Here is a 21896-nt window from a genome sequence, read left to right on the forward strand (position 1 = left end):
GACATCATGCTACATGTCTGCGGCATGATGCCCCAGTGCTAGACATCACTATAAACTGCCACACTGCAGACATCGTAGCGATATGACTGAAAAATTGTTAAAGTTACGTTAAAAATCCAAATCCAAATCACACATGTTCTTGCCCTATCAGATATACTGGCCACCATGTATAGGCTACTGTGTGCTGAAAAAAGATATTAAATCCCACAACAACAACTAATAAATCCAAGACCTTTTTTCATTCGTAAGTAAGTATAGAAATTATCATAGAACAACATAATTTATGAAAATTGAAGTAGTCACTTAAAGAGTAAACACATATCAAGATATATACACTTAAATTATTTATGATAGTGTTAAAGTTGTAATTTATAATATAACTTAGCTAACAGAATTACTTTTGGTGGCCCGAAAAGTGTTCAGTTTGATTAAGATATTTCTGATAGGACGAAACTACTGTTTCCTAATTTAATATTTTCATTAAACTACAATATTTTTTAAAAGCATGCGTGATTCACATAAGAATACACAAACTATCAAAGGAATGAAAGAGCTCGAGGAGAAATGGACCTCGTGATAATTGTTTCACATAATTAAACAGAAACATCGGAGAGAATATTCGATGACTAATTAGTTAGCTATCTCGCTTGATCACAATTTATGTACATAACATAAGCACATTCTTGCAAACGGACTGTCCGGCCCTCGGTGGCCGAGTGGTCTAAAGTAGATGCCTTTACCGATCGCTGCCATCTCACATGTATCCACTTGGGGTGAAGTCTTGGGCTCGGCCAATGCGGGTTCTATTTTCACTAGTTGTACGGGCTGCTAATTATAGCGTATCCTGAGCTAAGAAATGGAGTCAAACCCAAAACAACAACACACTATCTAAGACATCCCCTATCCTCACAGCCGTCCCTCCTCCTCTTAGCCGTTCATTGGAGAATAAACCTACTGTCATGCCAGTCAAACTATACCATTTGCCCATACCAGTGTACCGTCGACCATCGCTGTTAGTGATATTACCTAAGCAAGACAACCTGCTTGTCAAACATTTATTTAGGTCGTATGCTCCTTAGTCCGTCACCTAGCTGACTGTCTTTGTATATCACATATCAATTCAGACAGGGATTGATACAAAGTTTAAAAATATTATAAACTAGTTAATAATACCTGGTCACAAATACCTGTCTGAATATTTAAAACACGATACGCACATGTTTCACATTAGTGGTCACAGGTGCTTGAAGTTAGCTTGATGTTGAGAAAAAAAAGAAAAAAAAAAAAAATATATATATATATATATATATATATATATATATATATATATATATATATATATTATGATAGACAGGGTCCTATGTCAGAACGGGCCATAAATGTATTCTGAGGTATTTTGTCACTGTGTGATTTTGTTCTTCAGATTATTGTATTCGTTTTCTCAACATCAAGCTCGCGTTGTGCACCTGTGGTAGTGGTAAGTTATTCTGCTTGAAACAAGCGCCGGTAATTAGCCAAAAAAAAGCGTTTGGTTGATTTTGACTGCGAACATATTAGGGTGTAGTCTTTGCTACAAATGACGCGTTAACAGACGATACAACTAACAGTCACAGGGGGCTATCAGTCAATAATAGAGCAACACAGTGTATATACTAAGGTAAGTAAAACGTATGTGTTGATCCTAAAATACACTATTTGCATGCATGTATGTGTAATTATTTATTCCGCCATTCTGTTTTTCATTTTTCCAGAATATATTCTGTTATGCATCACATTGGATCCGCAACGGCTGTGTATTCATTTAGACAAGTCTCTTCCTTGTTCGACATTTATCTATTCAGTGACTCATACGTAACGTTGCTATAACATGCATTGTAGATGCATACTGTCTTTCAACGATATTGTGATTAGCTATCAACATTTAAAATGTTGCAATGTTTAGTGCATTAAGCTGTGATATAAAAGTATAGCCTGTCCAGTATTGCAAATAACATTAAGGAACAAAACAGGAAGATTCCAATGAACTGGAGTGCATTAGGTGAGTGAATGTGTAGGTAGGTAGAAGAGTGCGAACAAACGAAAGATGGTGTACATACGGTTATTTTTTGCACTAGGTATAACAACTGTTTGTACTTTGAAATTTTAGACAACAAATTGTCTGTTAACACGGAAACGTTGATAAATAAATTAAGGCTATGGTGTGCTTATTATTAGGCCAGCTTGGCACAAAAAAAACCATTATTTTCGTTCTGATGGCATTTATTAGTCGCAGAACCCTATTTTATTTTTTCTTCTTAAAGCGGTACGATTGTCGTCAAGGTAAATTTTACCGCGACAATGTACTTTCAAGTCCAAAAATTGGGTTGAAATCAGCTAAGTGCAAACAATCTGTAATTATATGAGACTTCAATGTAAGTCATTAAAATACCTCACGTAATTTTTGAAAATTGTTCATGGTGGGTTATTAGATGTGGCTAAACGAAAACCAATACAATTATGATCACCATCTCTCTTATGCCCATGACCGACCATTCTTATTATATCTAGAGTCATTCCATTCTGAAACAAGTGAGTTAGCCATGGGCCTTAAATATTGACTTGGTAAGATTGCTGACCTTACTGTTAAATACAATAATTTTTAGACTCTCGTGGCACACCATAATCGAGAGAGAAGGGCGTATATCGCTTAAGATTAGGAAGAAACACACTTGGAGGTCCAATGGGTGAATGGCTAACATTGGGATAAAGCATGGATTCCAAATATTGTCCAATCCATCCTCTCTTTCTCTACTATTTCGTATTCGAAATCGTCTGTGAAGTTGTTGATTTTTATGAGGCGCCGTAGCGGACAAACGCTGTCCAAGCAAAACGTTGCCGCTGAAAGTTTATTGTCATATGTCCAGAATTCCACTTTCAAGTGTCGTATCAAAAATGCTTGTCCTTAAAGTTCCATTTTCTAGGTCGAGATTTTAGATTGTATCTGTTGAATTAAATGGTCGTGGTTGAAAGTTATATTTTCGATGGCGAGGTTTTAGATTTTGTCGTTTGAATGTCACGGCGATGGTTGAAATTTGAATGTGAAACGTCGAGAATTCCTAATTTACGTATTGGATCAAAGAATTTATGTTGAAACTTTCATTTCATATGTTGAGTATTTAGATTTCATGTGTTGAATGACACAGCGCTGGTTGAAAATTCGATGTCCAATGTCGAGTTTTTAGATTGTATCTTCTGATTTACACGGCGGTTGTTGAAACTTTAATATCATATGTCAAGTTCCAATTTAACATGTTGAATCATATTGATTGTGTTGAAAGTTCTATTTCGTATGTTGAGTTTTGAGATTGTATCTGTTAAATTACACGGCGATGATTTGGACATTTTATTGTGTTTGCCAGAATTGTTTTTTTTTTTTTTTTTTTATGGTGAAATGATGTTTGGTGTAAAAAGTAACATTACACAATATCCACTTTAACAATTCAAAATAATATCGAATACTAAACATCATTTGTCTATTCATTTATGAGGCGCCATTACATTTCATGCATTTACAGTTTGAAAGTTAACATTCACAGGTCGAGAATTACTATTAATTTCTTTGCTAGTTGTCGCTCTCGTAAACGCACTGCATTATTTTTAAATAAGAAGACTGCTTCTAGTTGCTGTGAAATTCAACAGATGAAACCTAAATACTTGCCATATGAAATGGAACTTTCATCACAAACACTTGCATACAACGTGTGAATTAGGGATTCTCAACATACGAGATTGAACTTTTAACCACCGGTGTGTAATTCAAAATATACACTGTAAAACGTCGACATAGCAAATAGAACTTTAAAACACCACTAATGAATTCGGCATATTAAATCTAAAATCTCCATCTGGAAACTGGAACTTAAAGGACATGCAATTTGATCCAACACGTGATATTAGATTTCTCTACATACGACATCGAAATTTCAACTGCAACTTTGTCATTTGACCAGCTTTTGTCCGCTACGTCACCTCATATATTTATTTTGTATCTTCTGCTGTACGCTGCGAAAATTCATACTTTATGAATCTCGCAAAATTAAGGTAATTTTATTTTAAAATTTGTAGGTCACTTACATGGAAATCGTTTGTTCTCGTAATTTACTTTCGATTTTCTCGCAATGGCTGTGGAAGATAATGACAGGCTTAACCTTCACATCGGGGCAAGGCCTGGATTCAAAATATTCCTGCCTGGTAGAAGAATGTTATTGCGAGGACTTTATTTGGGTCTCTCGCTACTATTTCCCTTTTGAAAAATCGTCCATGATTAACGTGATGCTGTGTGATTGCCTTCCAGCTACTACTGCACTGTAAGTCACTTTGGTTGCCTATCACACTTTGTGAGGACAATTTCAGTGAGAATTAGTAGGTCACATTCATGGAAATCGTTTCTACTTTCAATTTGCGCGCTAGAGCTCCTGAAGGGTATGACTGTATAACATGCTTTACCTCCGAGAATGAAATAGAATAAGAAAATATGAAAAATAAAGTCAAATTAAATTAAAAGAAGAAAAATGATTGAATAACAATTGAACATGAACTTACCCGGTCCTTGCAACTTTTTTTGATTTTCTGAATAATTATTGAGATTGTGAAGTTTTGTTTCTTGGTGTATTAAGATTAATGAAATATTTATGGTAATATAACTGACTAAAAATAAGGTTCTTGGTAACAAAGGGATCATTTATTAAGGCGGAAGGGGAAATGAAATAGAACACAACATTGCATGAAAAGGCAAACACCTCTGGTAGATTTCTAGCACTCAAGTATCCAAGATACAAATCAATACTTTAGCAGCTTTATGGATAAATTAATAAATGTAAATGTAATTGAAGCAGTAGAGAAAGAGATGAAAAGAATGAGAAGTACGGCATGTTTTAAACTTTCTAATTTTAAAATGCACTTGCCAGTTAACTGATAAATATTTTTAAAATTTCAGCTATTTCGCCTGCATCGCATCAGCAAGGCATTCAAAACGCTTCGATTAAATAGGCAGATAGGTTATTTTCTTACATTGGGAATAGTTTCTCTGACATTTCGCTCCGTAGCCATCTAACTAGATTAATCTTGGAGGACACTACTCACCATGGGCAAAAATAGGTGACAGTGAGAAATGTTTTAAAATATACAACTTTTATAATAGTTTTTGCTTCATAATGACCTAAATTGTTTTGCTCAGTGACATTGTAAAGTTTTTGCATTATCAGTTTTTCTTAAGTTAGGTCGGAGGTTTTTTAAATATTATTTTGCAGCTACCATCTGACAGAATTCTGCTAGCTGTAATAAAATTTCGGAGATTTGTTTGGAAAGGGTCACCACAATGGTGCTCCTACTGTTTGAAAGTTTTACTTGTGCCTTTAGTCCATATTCCTAGTCAATATGTCGATTAACAGCGCCACCTAGTTGCTACCAGTTTTTAAGACTTAAGAAACGGAGGATCCTTCGAAAGGCCAAATCTTAGTCCATATAATAATGCAATTGTGAAAATATATTTATTCATTGGAGGTAAAATAGACTAGAAATCTGCGTAAGTTATAAAAAGCACTTTCATTTTGTGTCTGTAGTTTTTAAATTGTAATATTTTTTCATCTTTGCCAGGCATAGATAACTTCTGTACGTTAGAGAAGTATTCGAGATGCCGTTCAAGTACCTGTTGAGACTTACAGCCATTCAAGCATATGAATCAGAAATATTTCTTATTCTTATGCTTGTTATACTCTCCTCCGACTAGCCCGTTAAAGTTCTTTATCCACGCGTAATGATTTTTATAAAACAGCAACTTTATTGTCTTCTGACATGCACATTTGCTATTGTATATCGGGTAGATTTTTAGATTATCATCAACACCAAACACGTTAACAAATCGAGTTTGAAACTCTGCCAACATTTTGTTTTCAACTAAGAATAACGTCGATAGTATAGCCCATTGAAAATATTTGTACTCACTGCTTCGGACATCGATACAACATTTCTTCCTTTCTTTATTTTAGTTGGCAGCTAGACATACGTGCTACCTCGCAGTGGATTATATTTCATTGTGTGAAATAGTATTTCTCTTATTTTTTCAAATCTTCAGACCGAAGCAGATGCTGGGTACGCGTCTATTTTTTTCCCCCATATTTCTTGAAATAGATTATCCCTAACGACATTAAATCTGTCCCAATTAGAATTCGATTAGATTTTGATGTGATATAAGGACTGGCAAATTCCTTGCTGTGCTTAGCAGCAAGCTGCTCTGACTTAGGCGTCTGATTGGCGAGCCTATCCTCAGCTTACTGCTGCGATCCCGGAGATATATTTAGCAAGAAGAAACTTAACAAGAAACTGTACTATTATATGCAGACCCTTGTGCGTGGCAAGCTCGGATTTTATTGTTGGCAGAAGCGAATGATATAAATATTTAGCAGAGAAATGTATTTTTGCAAGTTTATTATCAGACCTCCAACTGTTGTCAAATCCAACAAATACGGTTGCAGTATGTTTAGTCTAAAACCTAGCTATCCGCACCAATCCTTGTTTTTGCTATATCGGCGAGCTTTAACATAGCTATATTTACTGTTTAACGCTTATGTAATGGTATGATACGAAAATGTCAATTAGAGTTTTTCAAAACACGATAGTATAAGTTAGAAAATTTATATCAATATCCTATTTTTTTGAGCGATCTTATAAAGTGCCAGGAAATATTTTGGTGTCATCCTTGATACAATTCGTTTGCCGGCAATGAACTGTGCGTTTCATAAATCTACAAACTAAAAATTCCGTAGGAATTTTAACTCCAGCCGGTAATAAAAAATTCGAACTAAATGTAAAGATGATGGTGAGCATAAGGAAATGTTTTTACACTAATTTATATGGACACTATTCTGTGAGGAGATTCCAGCAGGGATGCGAGTGTTTCATGTGAATAATCAGGAAACTGATAATAACATCGCGTTAGTCTGTGCAGGACGAATATAAACCACATCCAGTCTATGATTTTTACGAGGCATGTATCAGAGGAATTATCAGAAGTATTTGAACAAAAAATATTTGCTTGAAGTATCATTAATAGTTGATATTTTCATGTTGCAGTTAGAGGTACACTCATTTTTTTTTTTTTGTATCTCACATCGTCTTGGTTATGATGTATTTCACGGGCCTATCCAAAGTGGTTTAGGTATCGACCACAGAAACGGTATGCGAACTGATAACCGACTTGAAGAGCTTGATCTTGTTGCTTCGAAAGTAAATATACGACGTGGGCGAGGAGGTGGTGTTACTTTGAAAATCTGGCTAGACCTATTATAACGAATAATTCTGTTACAGGTGAATGCATATTATTTTCATCAATCTATACAGCATCAAAATATTTTAATATGTGTCCATCATCAGTAAAATATGTCGCTAACCTTATCACAAACGCAAAAACAAGTGGAGATAGAATTGTATTTTATTATGAACCACCTGCTGTTTAGTATTTGCGCGACTTCAATATTTGTCAAGCTGCAATTAACGTATTTATTTAAGGCTTCTTTGTTGTATCGACAAATATCTTCCCATGTCGAAATAAATTATCGAGTTCTATACTGCTGAGCATTATCAAATTATTTTTGTTCCTAGTCCTACTTCAAAGCGAGCTACCACGTTGTTGTCACCACGGAACTTATTTCTTACATCCTTTTCCAGCTGATAGAGATTTATAACGTTAGCTCGAGTAACAAATCTGTCCATATTTGATAATTAACACAAAATTGCAGTTTATTCGAGGATCCATTTCAAGAATATTTTTTAGATCTTCCCTTGTCAAACAGCAGTGATCCCACTTTACAATAATATCTCATAATGCCGTACAATTTTTCTAAAAGAAATATTTCTCAAGTTCTGATACCTCAGAATCTATCTGTTTTTTCATTTCTCATTAACAGATTGACAGTAACAAGTTCATGTTTAAGATTTTAGCTCGAACGATGCCTCTTATTTCATCTGATATTTCATTACAGTGAATTTGATAAAAGTCTTATGTGTAAGATGTCCCAAACAAATTTGTTTTCACGAAAAGATTGTCTTTATTTTATATTGATCATGATGCAATAGAGTGCAAGCACTCCTAGTATAAATTGCATCAGTATCTGAATACTGCAGCACATATAGATTCGAAGAATCAGAGTATTTTACATTCCGAATTTGACGTAGAATCGTGTTTGTTTCCTGTCCACGATGATAAATTTGCTGACGAACCAGGTATAGTACCTCAATACGAGCAAGATTATGTAGCAGCAAAATCACGGTATAATGTAAAATATCACCTCGATAAAGTGATTAAAAAGGTTAATTTTACTATTTCTGAACATCAGATATTCTGGAAGTTGTTAAAGCAGTTTATGAACCGTGGACAGCTAGAAATTTATGTCCGTCAAAAAAATATAATTAGACTTTCTGTTTGTTTAGATTTTTAACCTGATGGGAACGTGCGCACATACAAAAACGCGAAGACAACATATGATACCATTGTGCAGGCCGGTGAAATGTAACTATATCCTTTTGAAATACGAAATGATTTATGGTGTCCACACTTCGCTTACCTATTCTTGCTATGACTTTTGATGACGAATATATCCTGCTGTGTCTGATGCAGCTCATGTTGGCAGAAACTTCTACTAACATCCTATCTGGGTTTACTATCCAGGGATAAACAATTCAGCTTATACGTCACAGGTATTGTCGTGAAAAATATTTTCACAATGAATACTTCCTCGGACCAATTCGGAGTGAAACCTTTATCGAATGTTTTATGTACAAAAAAGTTTCTATCACGATCACCAACTTTAAATTTATGTCTTCGTTCGCCAGTACTGGATTATTAACTGCTTCGTTGGGCGACATTCCAAGTGCTTTATGTTTAGTGTTATTGTAATACGACACAATCTTGGGCAGATCATCAACATATATGATAGTGCTTTTAGCTGTGAAGCTGTGAGTTATTTGTAGATCTTTTCTTTTAGCGTGCGATTAAATGTCCCGAAGATGACTCTTTTCCCATAATTTCCGGTGATATATTTGATGATGATATTTTGTTCGAGAAACTGCTCATATTGCCTACTAAAAACTCCGCTCCGTGATCGGTCGAAATTTTATTTGGTTTTCTTTCTGTGCTGATCATAATACCTCGCATCGCATTGGTTATAGTTTTGCCTCGTTTATCTGCAACAGGTACACTAAACGCGTATCTACTAAACATATCAACTACGTTCATCAGGTACCTTTTGTTGTCATTGTATAGTGAAATATTTGACATATTAGCTAGATATATTGCCCAAATGTCATCAACGTAATTTGCGATAACCCTTCGACGAGGAAACTGTTTTTGTTTAGGTTTGTGAAGTTCATATGCGAGACCGATTTGCACTCCATTGTCATGTAGCACATTTGTACCAAACCCGAGTTTATATTTCGCTCCAATGATACCTTGTACTAGCTTACGATCAATCCGATCTCGTATTCCAATAGGTTGCATATTTTTTAGCTCATGAAGCACTATACCGTCGCAACCAGATTATGTTTTCGTTGTCGCTATAACATATGTCATGACTCATTCCGATTTTCTCAAGTTTATCGAGCGGAATCCAAGGCCCTGTATAACGATGCCGAGGAAATGTCCATCCTTTGCTAAGTTTCGGTTATTTGCAAATTAACGTGTGAATATCAAAGCGGGATCCGATTTCAGCTCGCCGATTACAACATTGACATTAAGTTACTATTTTATCCTGCTCTATACCCAGATCGTAGTCAATTTTATATTCACACGATTTACTTGCAAATTGGCTTTACATTTTACTTCTTCACTTGAGGAAATATGTAGTCATTTTTATATTTGCTTGTTAGATAAAATTGCAATTTTGTCATTTTCCAAGCTTGGTTTAGGTGTAAATTGTAATATAAATTTCAGAAAATCACCAAGTAGGCTATCGGACAGCTTTGCACCAAATCCAAGGGATTAGGACATTTGCTTGATAAACATAACACAATAATATTCACAAGCTGCAGTTCCATGTGGCTGTAGTTGATTAGAAGAGTAATTCATTTATTTACACTTGGATTATAGCACGTACTGTTTAATGACATCACTTGGTGGAAGACCAAACGAATCGAAATAATCGTTTTTATAAAGACCTACCCAATGCGTACCAGATCCGTCGTTGAAACTTTGGATATTTGTAATACAGCTTGGTGCAGCGGTTGGTGAAACACCTTGAGTTTTTGGTTTAAGCAATAACTCGTCTTTTAAAAATACTCATTGAAATCCGCTGACATCTTTAAGATCTCAAAGTTGCTCAACAGCTGATACCAGACTGCATTAGTCCTCACCCACGCCCTATCCTCAACAGATTCGGATGTAAACGTACCGCTATTCCTGCTAGCAATGGCCCTATGAATCCACCTTGGACCTCTTGGTAATGTTGATGCTTTATTAACCACTCCGTATCAGAGTTAATTATACTCATTCTATACTAGGTATTCACACAATTTTATCAGGCGGTCAAGGTTAAATTTTATCAGACGGTCAAAGTTAAATTTTATATCGCAGTAAGAATAAGAATGAGCTGTTACACAAATTTGGTACGTTAATCATGAGCTCAAGAAAGTACAGAACAGCAATTAAAACCACTACGGCTGGAGCAGACTTAACAAATTACGTTCAAAATCTGGAAATACTAAGACAGGTAATTTTAGTATGTCAGGTCAGTGAGTGCTAGACCTTGAAACAGCATATCGTCCTGTCAACGCATATAACTCACAAGCAGGAAGTTTTGCCCAAATTAAGACGATCAAAAATAGCAATTTATCATTGAGTGACGGACGAATGACAGGAGACATCAATAACAACATAGAAAATCTGCAAAGTAAATACCCATTTGCTGACGTAAATAAGACACAAGCAGTAAGTTACTCACAACTTAGCGCGGTCGATAATAACAAGTTATCATTAATTCTTGGAGTCATGATTGGTTAAATCAACATAGGTGGTAAATTAATATTTAATACTCGAATTGATAAAAGAACGTTGACGAGTACGATTTTGCAACAAATTTAAAGTTTGTCAAAGATAACTTTGTGATAACATCCGGTGATACGATGACTGGTATGTTAAACATGGGCTCGAATAAAGTAACAACGACTTATAAAGCAACTGCCGGATCGGATCTTACAAATAAATGGTATGTTGACGCAGACGTATCAAGTACAATTACTGCTGCAGATGCAATTTATGTTAAAAAACTGGAGATACGATAATAGGTGCGATCGATATGGTTGCTAATAAGATAAATTCTACGTATGTACCTATTGCTTCAGCCGATCTTGCAAATAAACATTACGTAGACTCAATTACCCAATCGCTTGCGATTGGTGGCAACACAAAAAGAGCTAAAAATAATGTCGATCGTATTCCAAATCTTGCTGATGCTAGATATAATCGTTGGCATTTTGTTCCAACTGCGTCAAATTATTATTCGGAGAATAAGCCATATTATGCGGGGTTTTTTAACAGCCCTTTATCAGAGACGGAGAAACATAAAATGTTTGGATTAAAATAAAGTGTCTAGAGGCCGTTGCGATTTGGAAATTTCAACGACGAGGTTGACTAAATGTTCATATCGGACGTATTTACAACTGGCGATTAGAAGATTCGACTGATGATACAACTTGGACTACTCTGTATACAGCATAAGATGTTTACGTTGATGTTTCTCGCCAATATACACTTAATCCCACTGTAATGACAAAGAAATACTCGTATTTCAGGAATTATGTTGACAACGCGAATAGTCCACTTCCAGGTTTGAACATGTTTCAGATATATTGCGTCGATGACCTAGCATAGGTCATTGCGATTTTAATTTGATTTAAATATATAATGTCTGTTGATCATCCATTGATCAGAGTCGTAAAAGAGTTTTATAATTATATTCTAAACCCGAAAACGGAGATCAAAGTCGCTGATGTTGATCAGCTAGAACCATAAAGTGTTGAGGGAGCAAGAGCAATAAATAATTGTTCGAATAAAAGAATAAATTTAGATTCATCCGGTTTAAATGAGAACAGTGACAATTTTGCTAGAGTTTCAGGAATGAGAGGCCCTCAGTTGAGGTACGCGATCAGAGTCTTTGAAATAATTAGCAGGTACTGTGTTGTAAGTGCTTGCGAGGAACGGCGACTAAAGTTTGAAAAGTTTCTGATAAATACGTTGCTTGCGCTAAATAAAGAAAATGTTTTGACGATCGACAAATCCAACCTTGTATAAAGAAAATATGATGGTGATAAAAAAAAACCACAACAAGAGCGACTATAGAAGATTTGTGATGAGCTTGACAAACTGAAACAAGAAAACATACGTTTCTTAAAAATCGTAAGCTTAAAGACACATTTGCTAAACGTCGAGTATTTTCTGTGCTAGGCATGGACTATTATGATAAAAAGACTTTAGAAATAGTAGATAATAGTACGGGTACTAACCTGCTAACAACAACATATCTAGTTTTAATATACTCTCTCACCAGCGATCAAGAAAAGTATAACTTATATCACATTAATGCTGCATTAAACACACTAAGACCACGATTGGGTTATATGATGATGTCGAACGAGACATATTTTCTCAAGAGCTTGATGATATTATAACCGTAAAACCTAGTATTGATGAACATTATGAAATATATAATGGTTCTATAAACATTGCTTTGAAAAACTATAAAAGAAACTGAAAAGTTACTGACAGAAGCCAAATACAGAAATATCAAACAGCTGATTGCCAGATACCTAAACCGACCCGCCAGTGACATGAATACAGAACAAGCAGGCATTCGTAGTCTTTTGAGCCTTACAAAAGCATATGCACTTCTCAGGCAGGAAGTAGTACCTAAACATTTTAAGCTGGGACAGTTATGCTATGTTGTTAGACATATAGACCATACAGAAGATATTTATCGTGATAGAGTAAATGATATTACTGAAATACCAACAAAATTTGATCCCCAGATTTTCATCCTCAGACCGTAAAGTTTTAACGGATAACAGATATAATGAGATATCCTATGAAGTGTATGATAAGTACAGAGATTTTTTTTGCCGGTCCTGTTAATAATAAATTTAGTGCTCTGATTGAAAATGTTGCCGCTGAAAATGCCTTCACTACGGGAATTGAAATAATTGCTGAAATAGTTTCGTAAAGATGGAAAAGAAAGTGGATGTGTGAAGAAAATCGATAGAGCCTCCATTGTGAAATCAGACGCTCGCGAATGACCTAAATTTATACGAGACCATCTTTAGAGCGAGTTTTGTTAAATATACAATTATCGATTATTTTATTACATTTAAATTCCAGTGAGTTATTAATAGTGCATAGGCATCTGACAGTCAGTTTTGTGACCTGATATGGAAAAAACAATGCATATTAGGTATAGTAAATTTTGTGTGAAATACAAAATAAAAATCACTGTAGAAAGCATAAGTGGAGTTGTATTTTATTCAAACCCTATTTTCTTTGACGATAATGATGATTCAATGACAGGTACTCATGTGGTAATCAAATTCTGAAATAATTTTTTTTTGTCCCAACAAAGTTGGCTTCGTATTTTATTTAGACTAACATGGGTGGGCTGGGAGGGGATAAGAATTATACTGTCCTCCAAGTACAAAATAGGGGTTTGAGTCAGAAACCTCACTTAAGCTCACTAATGTTGTTCTCTACAGTAGGATAAACAAATTTTAACCAATTTTTGTTAGTGTTCAGTCTTTTCCCTTGCAAATGTTCTTCAGAAGCATTGAAAAGTATGAACATAAGGTATTTTAAAATGTGTATCAGGTGCTTAAAGTTTGAATTAGTCTGCAATATTCTGAATAGTTCATAGGAAAATCAATCAATTCTGTACCTACACCAGTTACATAGTTAGCCTCAAACAACATAATGCAAATTATAGACTGGTCAGTTTTAAAATATTTCACAACGTCTTCAGAGGAATATGGACGTTTCATATACTCGTTCAGCATTTAGCATTTTAATCTGATTTATGCGGGGAATGCATGCAGCCTTTTAGCCATCTGATACGTTCCAGATGCGAATGTCTTGGAATAAATGACCATGGTTGGGAATTTGTCGAGTTGGGTATTTATCATAAAGGGTAAATTTTACCTATTCACTCAATTTGTTTTACATATGATGAATAATGTAGGAACGTTAAGAGTGTGAGTGAATAGGTAAAATGTACATTTAGATAAATACTTAACCATGATCATTTAATCCTTCCAATTTATTTTCCTCCTCACTGCCATCTTCATCATCAAATCAGCCTGTTCCATCAAGAAAAGATATTATTATAAGTAGAATATATTTTTTTTCGTTATTTTGTTCTCATAATCTACAGGACAGTGACTTCCTGAAGTCTGCTCACAACCCTAGCTTTAACGAATGTACGACTTCCATCCTATGCTCATGTACCACTTCGCAAACCTTCAGAATATTCCGCTACTAACTTACATAATATTCCAATCTAATCGCTACACAAAATGCATCGGCGAAGAGTATGGTCCTTTTGCGACGGTATGCACCATACGATGAAGGAAAGCTATGAGATAATTTACCCAAAAGTTCACGTCAAACGACTAGCAGCCTGCAAAGCAGATACCATCAGGTTGGATAAGAACAGAAAGCTGACAGCACGATTGATAAGTTCAACTACAGTTGAATTTCCATAGAGTAGAGAAGTCTGCTTAATGAAGTTGATAATCGCATCACTAAACATCCAAGAAACTGCCATATCCACAGCTTCTACCCAAATAGACTCCAACTAAATCATCGTAAAGACATACATTCCATGGCGACGGTCCAGATATCCAAGGAACAAAAACAACGATTCAGAAATAAACAATAACCTGCATTTTGTATTTAATGGCTGGCAGAGAAACTCAAACCACTACTTTGCCCAACGCAATTTTAACACAACCAATATTTAAAGTTTCCATTTGATGATGGATAACTGCGAAAAAGGGTGTTAACAAACCCAAACTTATAATATTGTCACGGGTCAAATAGAAATTATCTGTTATAACCATCCTGGTTTGTCAATATTTACTTACATTATCGCGCGAAAACGCCCGGGTTCTTGACTGCATAACCAGGTATTAAAACACTGAGGGGCTGCATTCCCCGTTGATTATATTGTACCAACATAGACTCAACCAAGAAGAGAACATCATCACTACCAGCGATACCACCACCTGTCCTCATACGAGACGAAATAAATTTGTATTTTTTGTACCACATTTCACACACTTGCCTCCAAGTGCACGCTTTTGATTTTTTGTTATTATTGTTGTTAATCCACTTTTGGGGGTGGGTGCTCTGCATGGAACACACTATAAATCCATATTTTTTTTTTATATTTGTACAGAACGTACCAAAAGAAAGTGATTTTAATCCTTAGTATCATCGTTATTGCATAGCATAAAATATCTTTTCACTTTTATCCATCATGTCGCTTCCATATTGAACTAGTAGTCAGGATTGGATGATAATGAAAATAGTTAATATAACACCGAACACAAACAAATTATTTAGTTACAGATTAAATCCTTGCTTACGTCATGATTTAAATGTCTTTTCAGATCGTTATGAAGAAATGTTATTCATATTTGTTCTATCGCCAAATAAGAAACACTACTGCAGCCGAGAATCAGACAGTTTGACTTGCTGTGAAAAAGGACATGATTCCCATAGACGACATGTTACTTTTAAGTAAAAACTGGCCAAATAGACATTAGAAACATTACATAGTTTGCTAGAAAATGTTGTTGATGTTATTTCTACTTTTTCCCACGTAGTAGAAAATAGCATTATAGCTGGGTATTTCTCTGGCAAATAAAGAAAGATGCACATATATGCGCACGTAGATAGATTTACCATTTGTGACATTTACATAAAACTGATTGTGCGTTTAGAAATATATTTCTCTAAATGTGCTCATTATGGCTGCCGAAATACATACAGGAAGACGATTCCTTTGCGGAAGGGTATATGGCATTGTCTAATACAAATTGTTCTTAACGGACATATGTGATTAAGTTATCCACATTTTATGTTTAGGGAAAATAATTAATTTTGTGTGATTACCCACACTAACCCCATTTCTCAGAAATAACCTAGTTATGTACAAGTTATTTAGGAAGCATGATCTAATTGGTAATACAAATATTAAATCTGAGCTAAAGTCTTTCTCAAATGTATAAAACAACTTACTCATGGTCCTAAATTCATAACATTTCTAGACTTGTCACTGACCAGCCTAAAATAGAAAAACGTCAAACTTTGCCAAACTCGACCCAGCAGTTTTCTTGCCAAATTGTAAAATTAACCTACTGTTCAACACGAGGAATGTTTTCCCACAATTACAAACGTTTTTCGTGTATAAACCTGGTTCTTAGACAAGTGACTCCAATATTAGGGCTCAGTCTTATAACAAGGTTCAAATTTTGCAATGTTTAGAGCAGACATTTAAAACGTAATCATTTTCACTCATTTCACACCTTATTTCTCATAAAAGTGCTTGAAATGTTTTTTATTAAAGAAAAACAACTTTAAGCTGTGGTAAATGTTTAAGTCAAGACCTTTTTTGAAATGATCTACCTGTATGTGAGTAATGTGAGGAGGAGCAAATGCCATAAATGCCATAAGTTAAAATGGGCAAGTGGACTGGCACTAGAAATACTGAAGAAGAGATACAAACTTGTTTCACTTATAATAATGTACAGTGTATCCAGAAGACTAGAGCCTGAGGCTGCGTGAGCTTTATTAATATGGAACCTGTGTCCTTTACGAGAAAGTGACATATGAATAAATGATGGCACGTTCAAATGCGAACAATCTATTCTCAGTTTTTAAAATGAAATATGTGTTTTTCTTTTTCAGAAGCTTTGTGAAGATGACAGCGAAGAACGATGATACAAAAATAATAAAAAAATTGGAGGAAGTTCCGTTTTCATTCAATATAAATATAAAAAATTTAACGCAGCAACAGGCAAAAATATTGTTGATGAAATTAAGAAGGGAATATGAGTGTCAGGAATACGAGCACCCCGAGGAAATCAAAAGATATTACAATCTGACCACTTACCTGCATTACGTTTGCAGAAATGTAGAGGAGGCCAAACAGTGTAATAGAAAGGCATTGGAAGTGGACCCTGAAAGTATTGTAGCTCTTGGAAATAAAGCATGGATAGATCACAGAGAAAATAACCGCAATGACGATTTGAAAGAAACTGTGAACATCATAAAAAGAGTTGAGGCACTTTGCTTGAATCCAGAAAAGCTTCTTGTAGCAAAATCAGAAATCGCATACTCCTATGCTCGATTTGGAATGAGGTACTACAAACAGGCAGAGTCTATCTATCGAGAAGTTCTAGCGGAGGTTACAGATGGGGACAAGTTGCCCACGGTTCTGTGGCAGTATGGCTGTGGGTTATTGAATAGGCGGATATTGGCCCAAAAGATTTACGGCTTCAAAGAATTTGTTCAAGAACACGAAGATAGGATTGTGCGTGCTGCTGATTTGCTGTTTAAAGTGGCGAAGAATGGTACATATTATAGATTAATAGCAAGAGCCTGGGCCGAATTAGGAAATCTTGCTTTTGCACAGAAACGTGACCATAAATGGATAACACTGATCCCAGCAGATCTGAAGCATGAGACCGCGGATAATATGTTTAACTACGCAGCTATGACAAACAAGCAAATATTGGACATCCCTGTACTGGAACAATGTGCCAACCATTTCAAAAGGTTAGGGAGGTATGATGAATGCGAAAGGTTATTGCGCAACTCATTAAGAGGTAAGAAATCATCTAGAGCATATAGTTGGCTCGCTGGAGTGTTAAAGATAAAATTTATGGAAAAGTTGAATGCGACAAAAGAAGGGCCACCGAAATGGATACCAGACTGCGAGGAGACTCGTGAGATATTGCAAACATATGATGACGCGATCGATACTGAACTGAATTTTACTGCTATGGAATGCAAGGGTAAATTTTTGATGGAGATGGGAAAGATAATTGAAGCGATTGATGTGTTTGACAATGTATATAGGTTAGTCAATACAACGGAAATACAGCCGGAAGAATGTGACCATAATGTAAAAGTTTTCTGTCAAATTTATGTAGCAAAATGTCTCCTTTATTTGTCGAATGATGAAAAAACAATCACACTTGCAAAGGATTTGCTTCGCTTTGCTATTGAAATGACTGTTGGTGTCCGACGAAAGAAAGAGCAAAGCCATAATTTCACGGACAATCAAAGCCCCACCACTTCATCTATGACCAAATCAGAATTTGATGACCTTGAGTTACCAAGGTTATCAAAGCTTCTGAAAGATGCTGTGGAAGAAATGCGTCAACTATTACGAATAGGTAAAAAGACCACGGAGTCCATGTTTGACGAAATCGCCTTGTGCGCGTTGCTTAAAGAAAAAGATCGGGTGTCTGAGTTGTGCAGAGAAATTGAACGAATCAATATAGACACTGTCGACCAGTTAGAATTCGCTCAAGTCCTGATTCGCAATAGAAAATTTGGCAAGGGTCTTTTTCATTTAAACCAAATGATTATTTGTGGCACATGGCCACAAGAGATGAATGAATTTGCTATCGAAGCACACGTAGACGGAGCAATGGATGCCCTAATGAACGATGACTTGGATTTAGCTGGAGCTAGACTTCGAGCAGCATTTGATCTGAAATTTCCTAAGGAGGACATCATACTTAAACGAGAAAATCTGGATATTTTTCTCATTGCCAATGAATGTAAGAGAGACTCAACGTGGAAGTTACAAGAATTATTTGGTCACTTAACCAAGCTAGAAATTACATCTTGCTTTGATATAATGCAAGCTGGATTAATATTAAAGAGTACCGAGAAGAGTATAGAACAATGTTCAATAATTGTGATTATTCTGGGTGAAGGTGATCTAACAAATAGTGATCCAGACACTGCATTGTTTCAATTGCTGGTGAATTCAGCTCAGTTAATTCACATGAACTGCAAGGAGCAAAAAGTTTTGGTTGTTATTACACTTTCGGACCTAAGAGTGATTCCCCCTTGTCTGAGAAATCTTCCTCGTCTTGTATTAATTGAACCACTTCAGAATGGTCACGAGTGGATGCATAAATTCTTTCGCCAGACTTTATTAAAGTAAGATCCGTAACAAATCTTGCTTGAAATAAGATAAATACGAACAACAACGTGCTCCCTAAGTATCCCAAGAAAATAGTCAATTCTGAAGAAATACCATCTCCGCCCCTGATCTTTGCCAAGGAAGAAATTCTTGCTCATGGCACAAATACACACACACACACATACACACACGCATATATATATATATATATATATATATATATATATATATATATATATATATATATATATATATATATGTGTGTGTGTGTGTGTGGTGAGAGACAGAGAGATGAACCATTATAAGCACTTCTAATCAATAAATAAACGTGTTCAAGAGAGACTGGGATCGTTGATGTTAGAAATGCTGAGTAGAAATGCATCTTGGAAATATATAGGATTTGGCAATTGAGTTCTCACAATAATCAATGATAGAAACTATTCATTAAACATTTTGTATGTATCAAAGGTTTTCAAATATCAACCGTAACGGTTAAAGTTATACAAATAAAACTATTACTCTTAATCAGACGTCGACCCAACAAAGAGATTGGATTTGAAACCTGATATCTTTGCATTATTTTAGACATTATATTTATCTATTCACCGGCTTGAAAAATAATTTTAATGGGACTTTTTATTTGCAGCTGGCATGAACGATTCATCAGTGTTTCATAGTAAAAATCACTTCTTAAAGATCAAAATGGTAGCATGCTTATACCCTTACAATAAAATGATATCAAAATGAAATTTATTATTGAAGAATTGATGTGCCTACATCAAGGGTTTCTGCAGACAACTGAATAAATAAAATTTTGAGGCAAACAGTATAAAGTCCAAACACAATGCTTTTTGAGAGTCTGCTAAATGACCAATGAAATGAATTTATGAAACATAAGTTATTTTTGATGAACATTTACATTTTGAATTTTAATTTAATCAGCACAAAGGGTGAAGAATTCATTATTTAAAAAATTCAATCAACGATACGGTAATTGTAAAGTTACAATAAAAAGTGCCAACGAGAAACCTTTGTAAAGCAATCTACACGTTACTGTCAAAATCTTAAAATGAATTCTCTTTCATATTATGTGCAAGTGTTTGTAAATTATAAATAATTTATTTACTGATATTTGAGTTTAAGGTCTAGCCTTAGTTACAGGATTAGACGTTTTGACTCAAGTGATGATCATTTATGTAGCATAGGGTTTTGTATAAGACAAGACTGTGGTAGTCAAAATTATTTATTCATATCTTAAGACCAGTCGATGGAATCAATTTTGTTGTGTTTAGATATAATTTAGATATGAGTCATTTATTTAAAAATAATTTAATTACAAAGTACAAAGTGCTCATTTACATTTTGGACAAAACACGACTTTGCTATTATTGTGAACTCATTCAAAGACATTCTGGCTTACGACATTGTTATACACAAACACTCTTGGTATATTGACCTATTCAAGACTTGGTATATCATCTCATTCAAGACTATTTGCACTTTAACAAATTAAATTAGTTCATTCGGAACATTTTGTACGTTTTGACTTGTAATGTAACTTTGACGAATATTACTGATTAAATTCATAATACTGTACAATCATCTTATAGGATTTACCTTATAACTTAGAGAAATACACTTATTTGCTTATTTCACTTGTCGGTTTCGCGTCTTTCGGTTACTTAGTTTAAGACTATGGAGTCGTAACATAAGCATTTCCCATTTGACTCCACACAACCCTATCCACCATCGGCTTCCGATGCACATAAACGGTCGTTTGAGAATTTTGAATAATTTTGCTATTTCTGTTAAGACCTAAACCACCCATCACCCCCGGGTGTGGTTGTAGAGAAGTGAGAATTGGAATTGTGCAACATTTGGAATTATGTATTTATCTTCACACAGGTCCACCTCCTTTCTGCTTTGTTGGTAAGCTCATGGTCCCTAGAAAGTCAAAATGGATTCGTGACATGCTGGGGGCAGGTAAGACATTTACTTGGTCTGGATAACCCAATATTATTTCCAAAAGGTAACAAGTATCGAACTCAGTGAGTCAGCAATGTACCTTGGTATGTTGCATTATTGCACAATTTTATTCATGTTGTTTAATACAATATTGACAGATTCTGTTGCGCGTTGAAATAAATCATTAATCAAATGAATTGCAATTTCACCTGATACGCCAAGTTTCGCACATTCCTTTCAAGCGATAAGCACACTATATCTATTTGTTCATATCATGTTACAAACTTTATACCATCTTGCAATGCTCGGTACGTCATTTTGACAAAAGTCACATCTTGCAAATTCAGCATCCTCATATGGGCAGTCTAAATAAAGATTACAAACTTAAACGTCTGTGACCAATTTCCGGTGTTAGATATTCTTTCATGTCCTTCTAAAATGTTTTTGGCAAGTCTTTTCGTGTGCAAACAACCTCAGAAGCATACCCTTAAATCAAATTACATATGTCTCTATTCTACAAATAGACTATATATATATATATATATATATATATATATATATATATATATATATATATATATATATAGATAGATATATATATCTATATATCTATATATATCTATATCTATATATATATATATATATATATATATATATATATATATATATATATATATATATATATATATATATATATAT

At 34.8% G+C, this 21896-nt stretch overlaps 1 protein-coding gene across 1 annotated transcript; it reads left to right on the forward strand.

Annotated features, from left to right (window-relative positions):
* Positions 1–1338: 1338 nt before the first annotated feature.
* LOC149798489 (uncharacterized) lies at positions 1339–21599 on the forward strand. Its single transcript, XM_089963689.1, has 2 exons — positions 1339–1657; positions 16979–21599. Exon 2 carries the CDS (start codon positions 16992–16994, stop codon positions 19251–19253), a length of 2262 nt encoding a protein of 753 aa, XP_089819815.1. The 5' UTR covers positions 1339–1657; positions 16979–16991; the 3' UTR covers positions 19254–21599.
* Positions 21600–21896: the final 297 nt, after the last annotated feature.

Source organism: Sinohyriopsis cumingii, chromosome 6, assembly GCF_028554795.1.
Source record: "Sinohyriopsis cumingii isolate HCF-2022 chromosome 6, ASM2855479v2, whole genome shotgun sequence".
Taxonomy (NCBI): Eukaryota; Metazoa; Mollusca; class Bivalvia; order Unionida; family Unionidae; genus Sinohyriopsis; species Sinohyriopsis cumingii.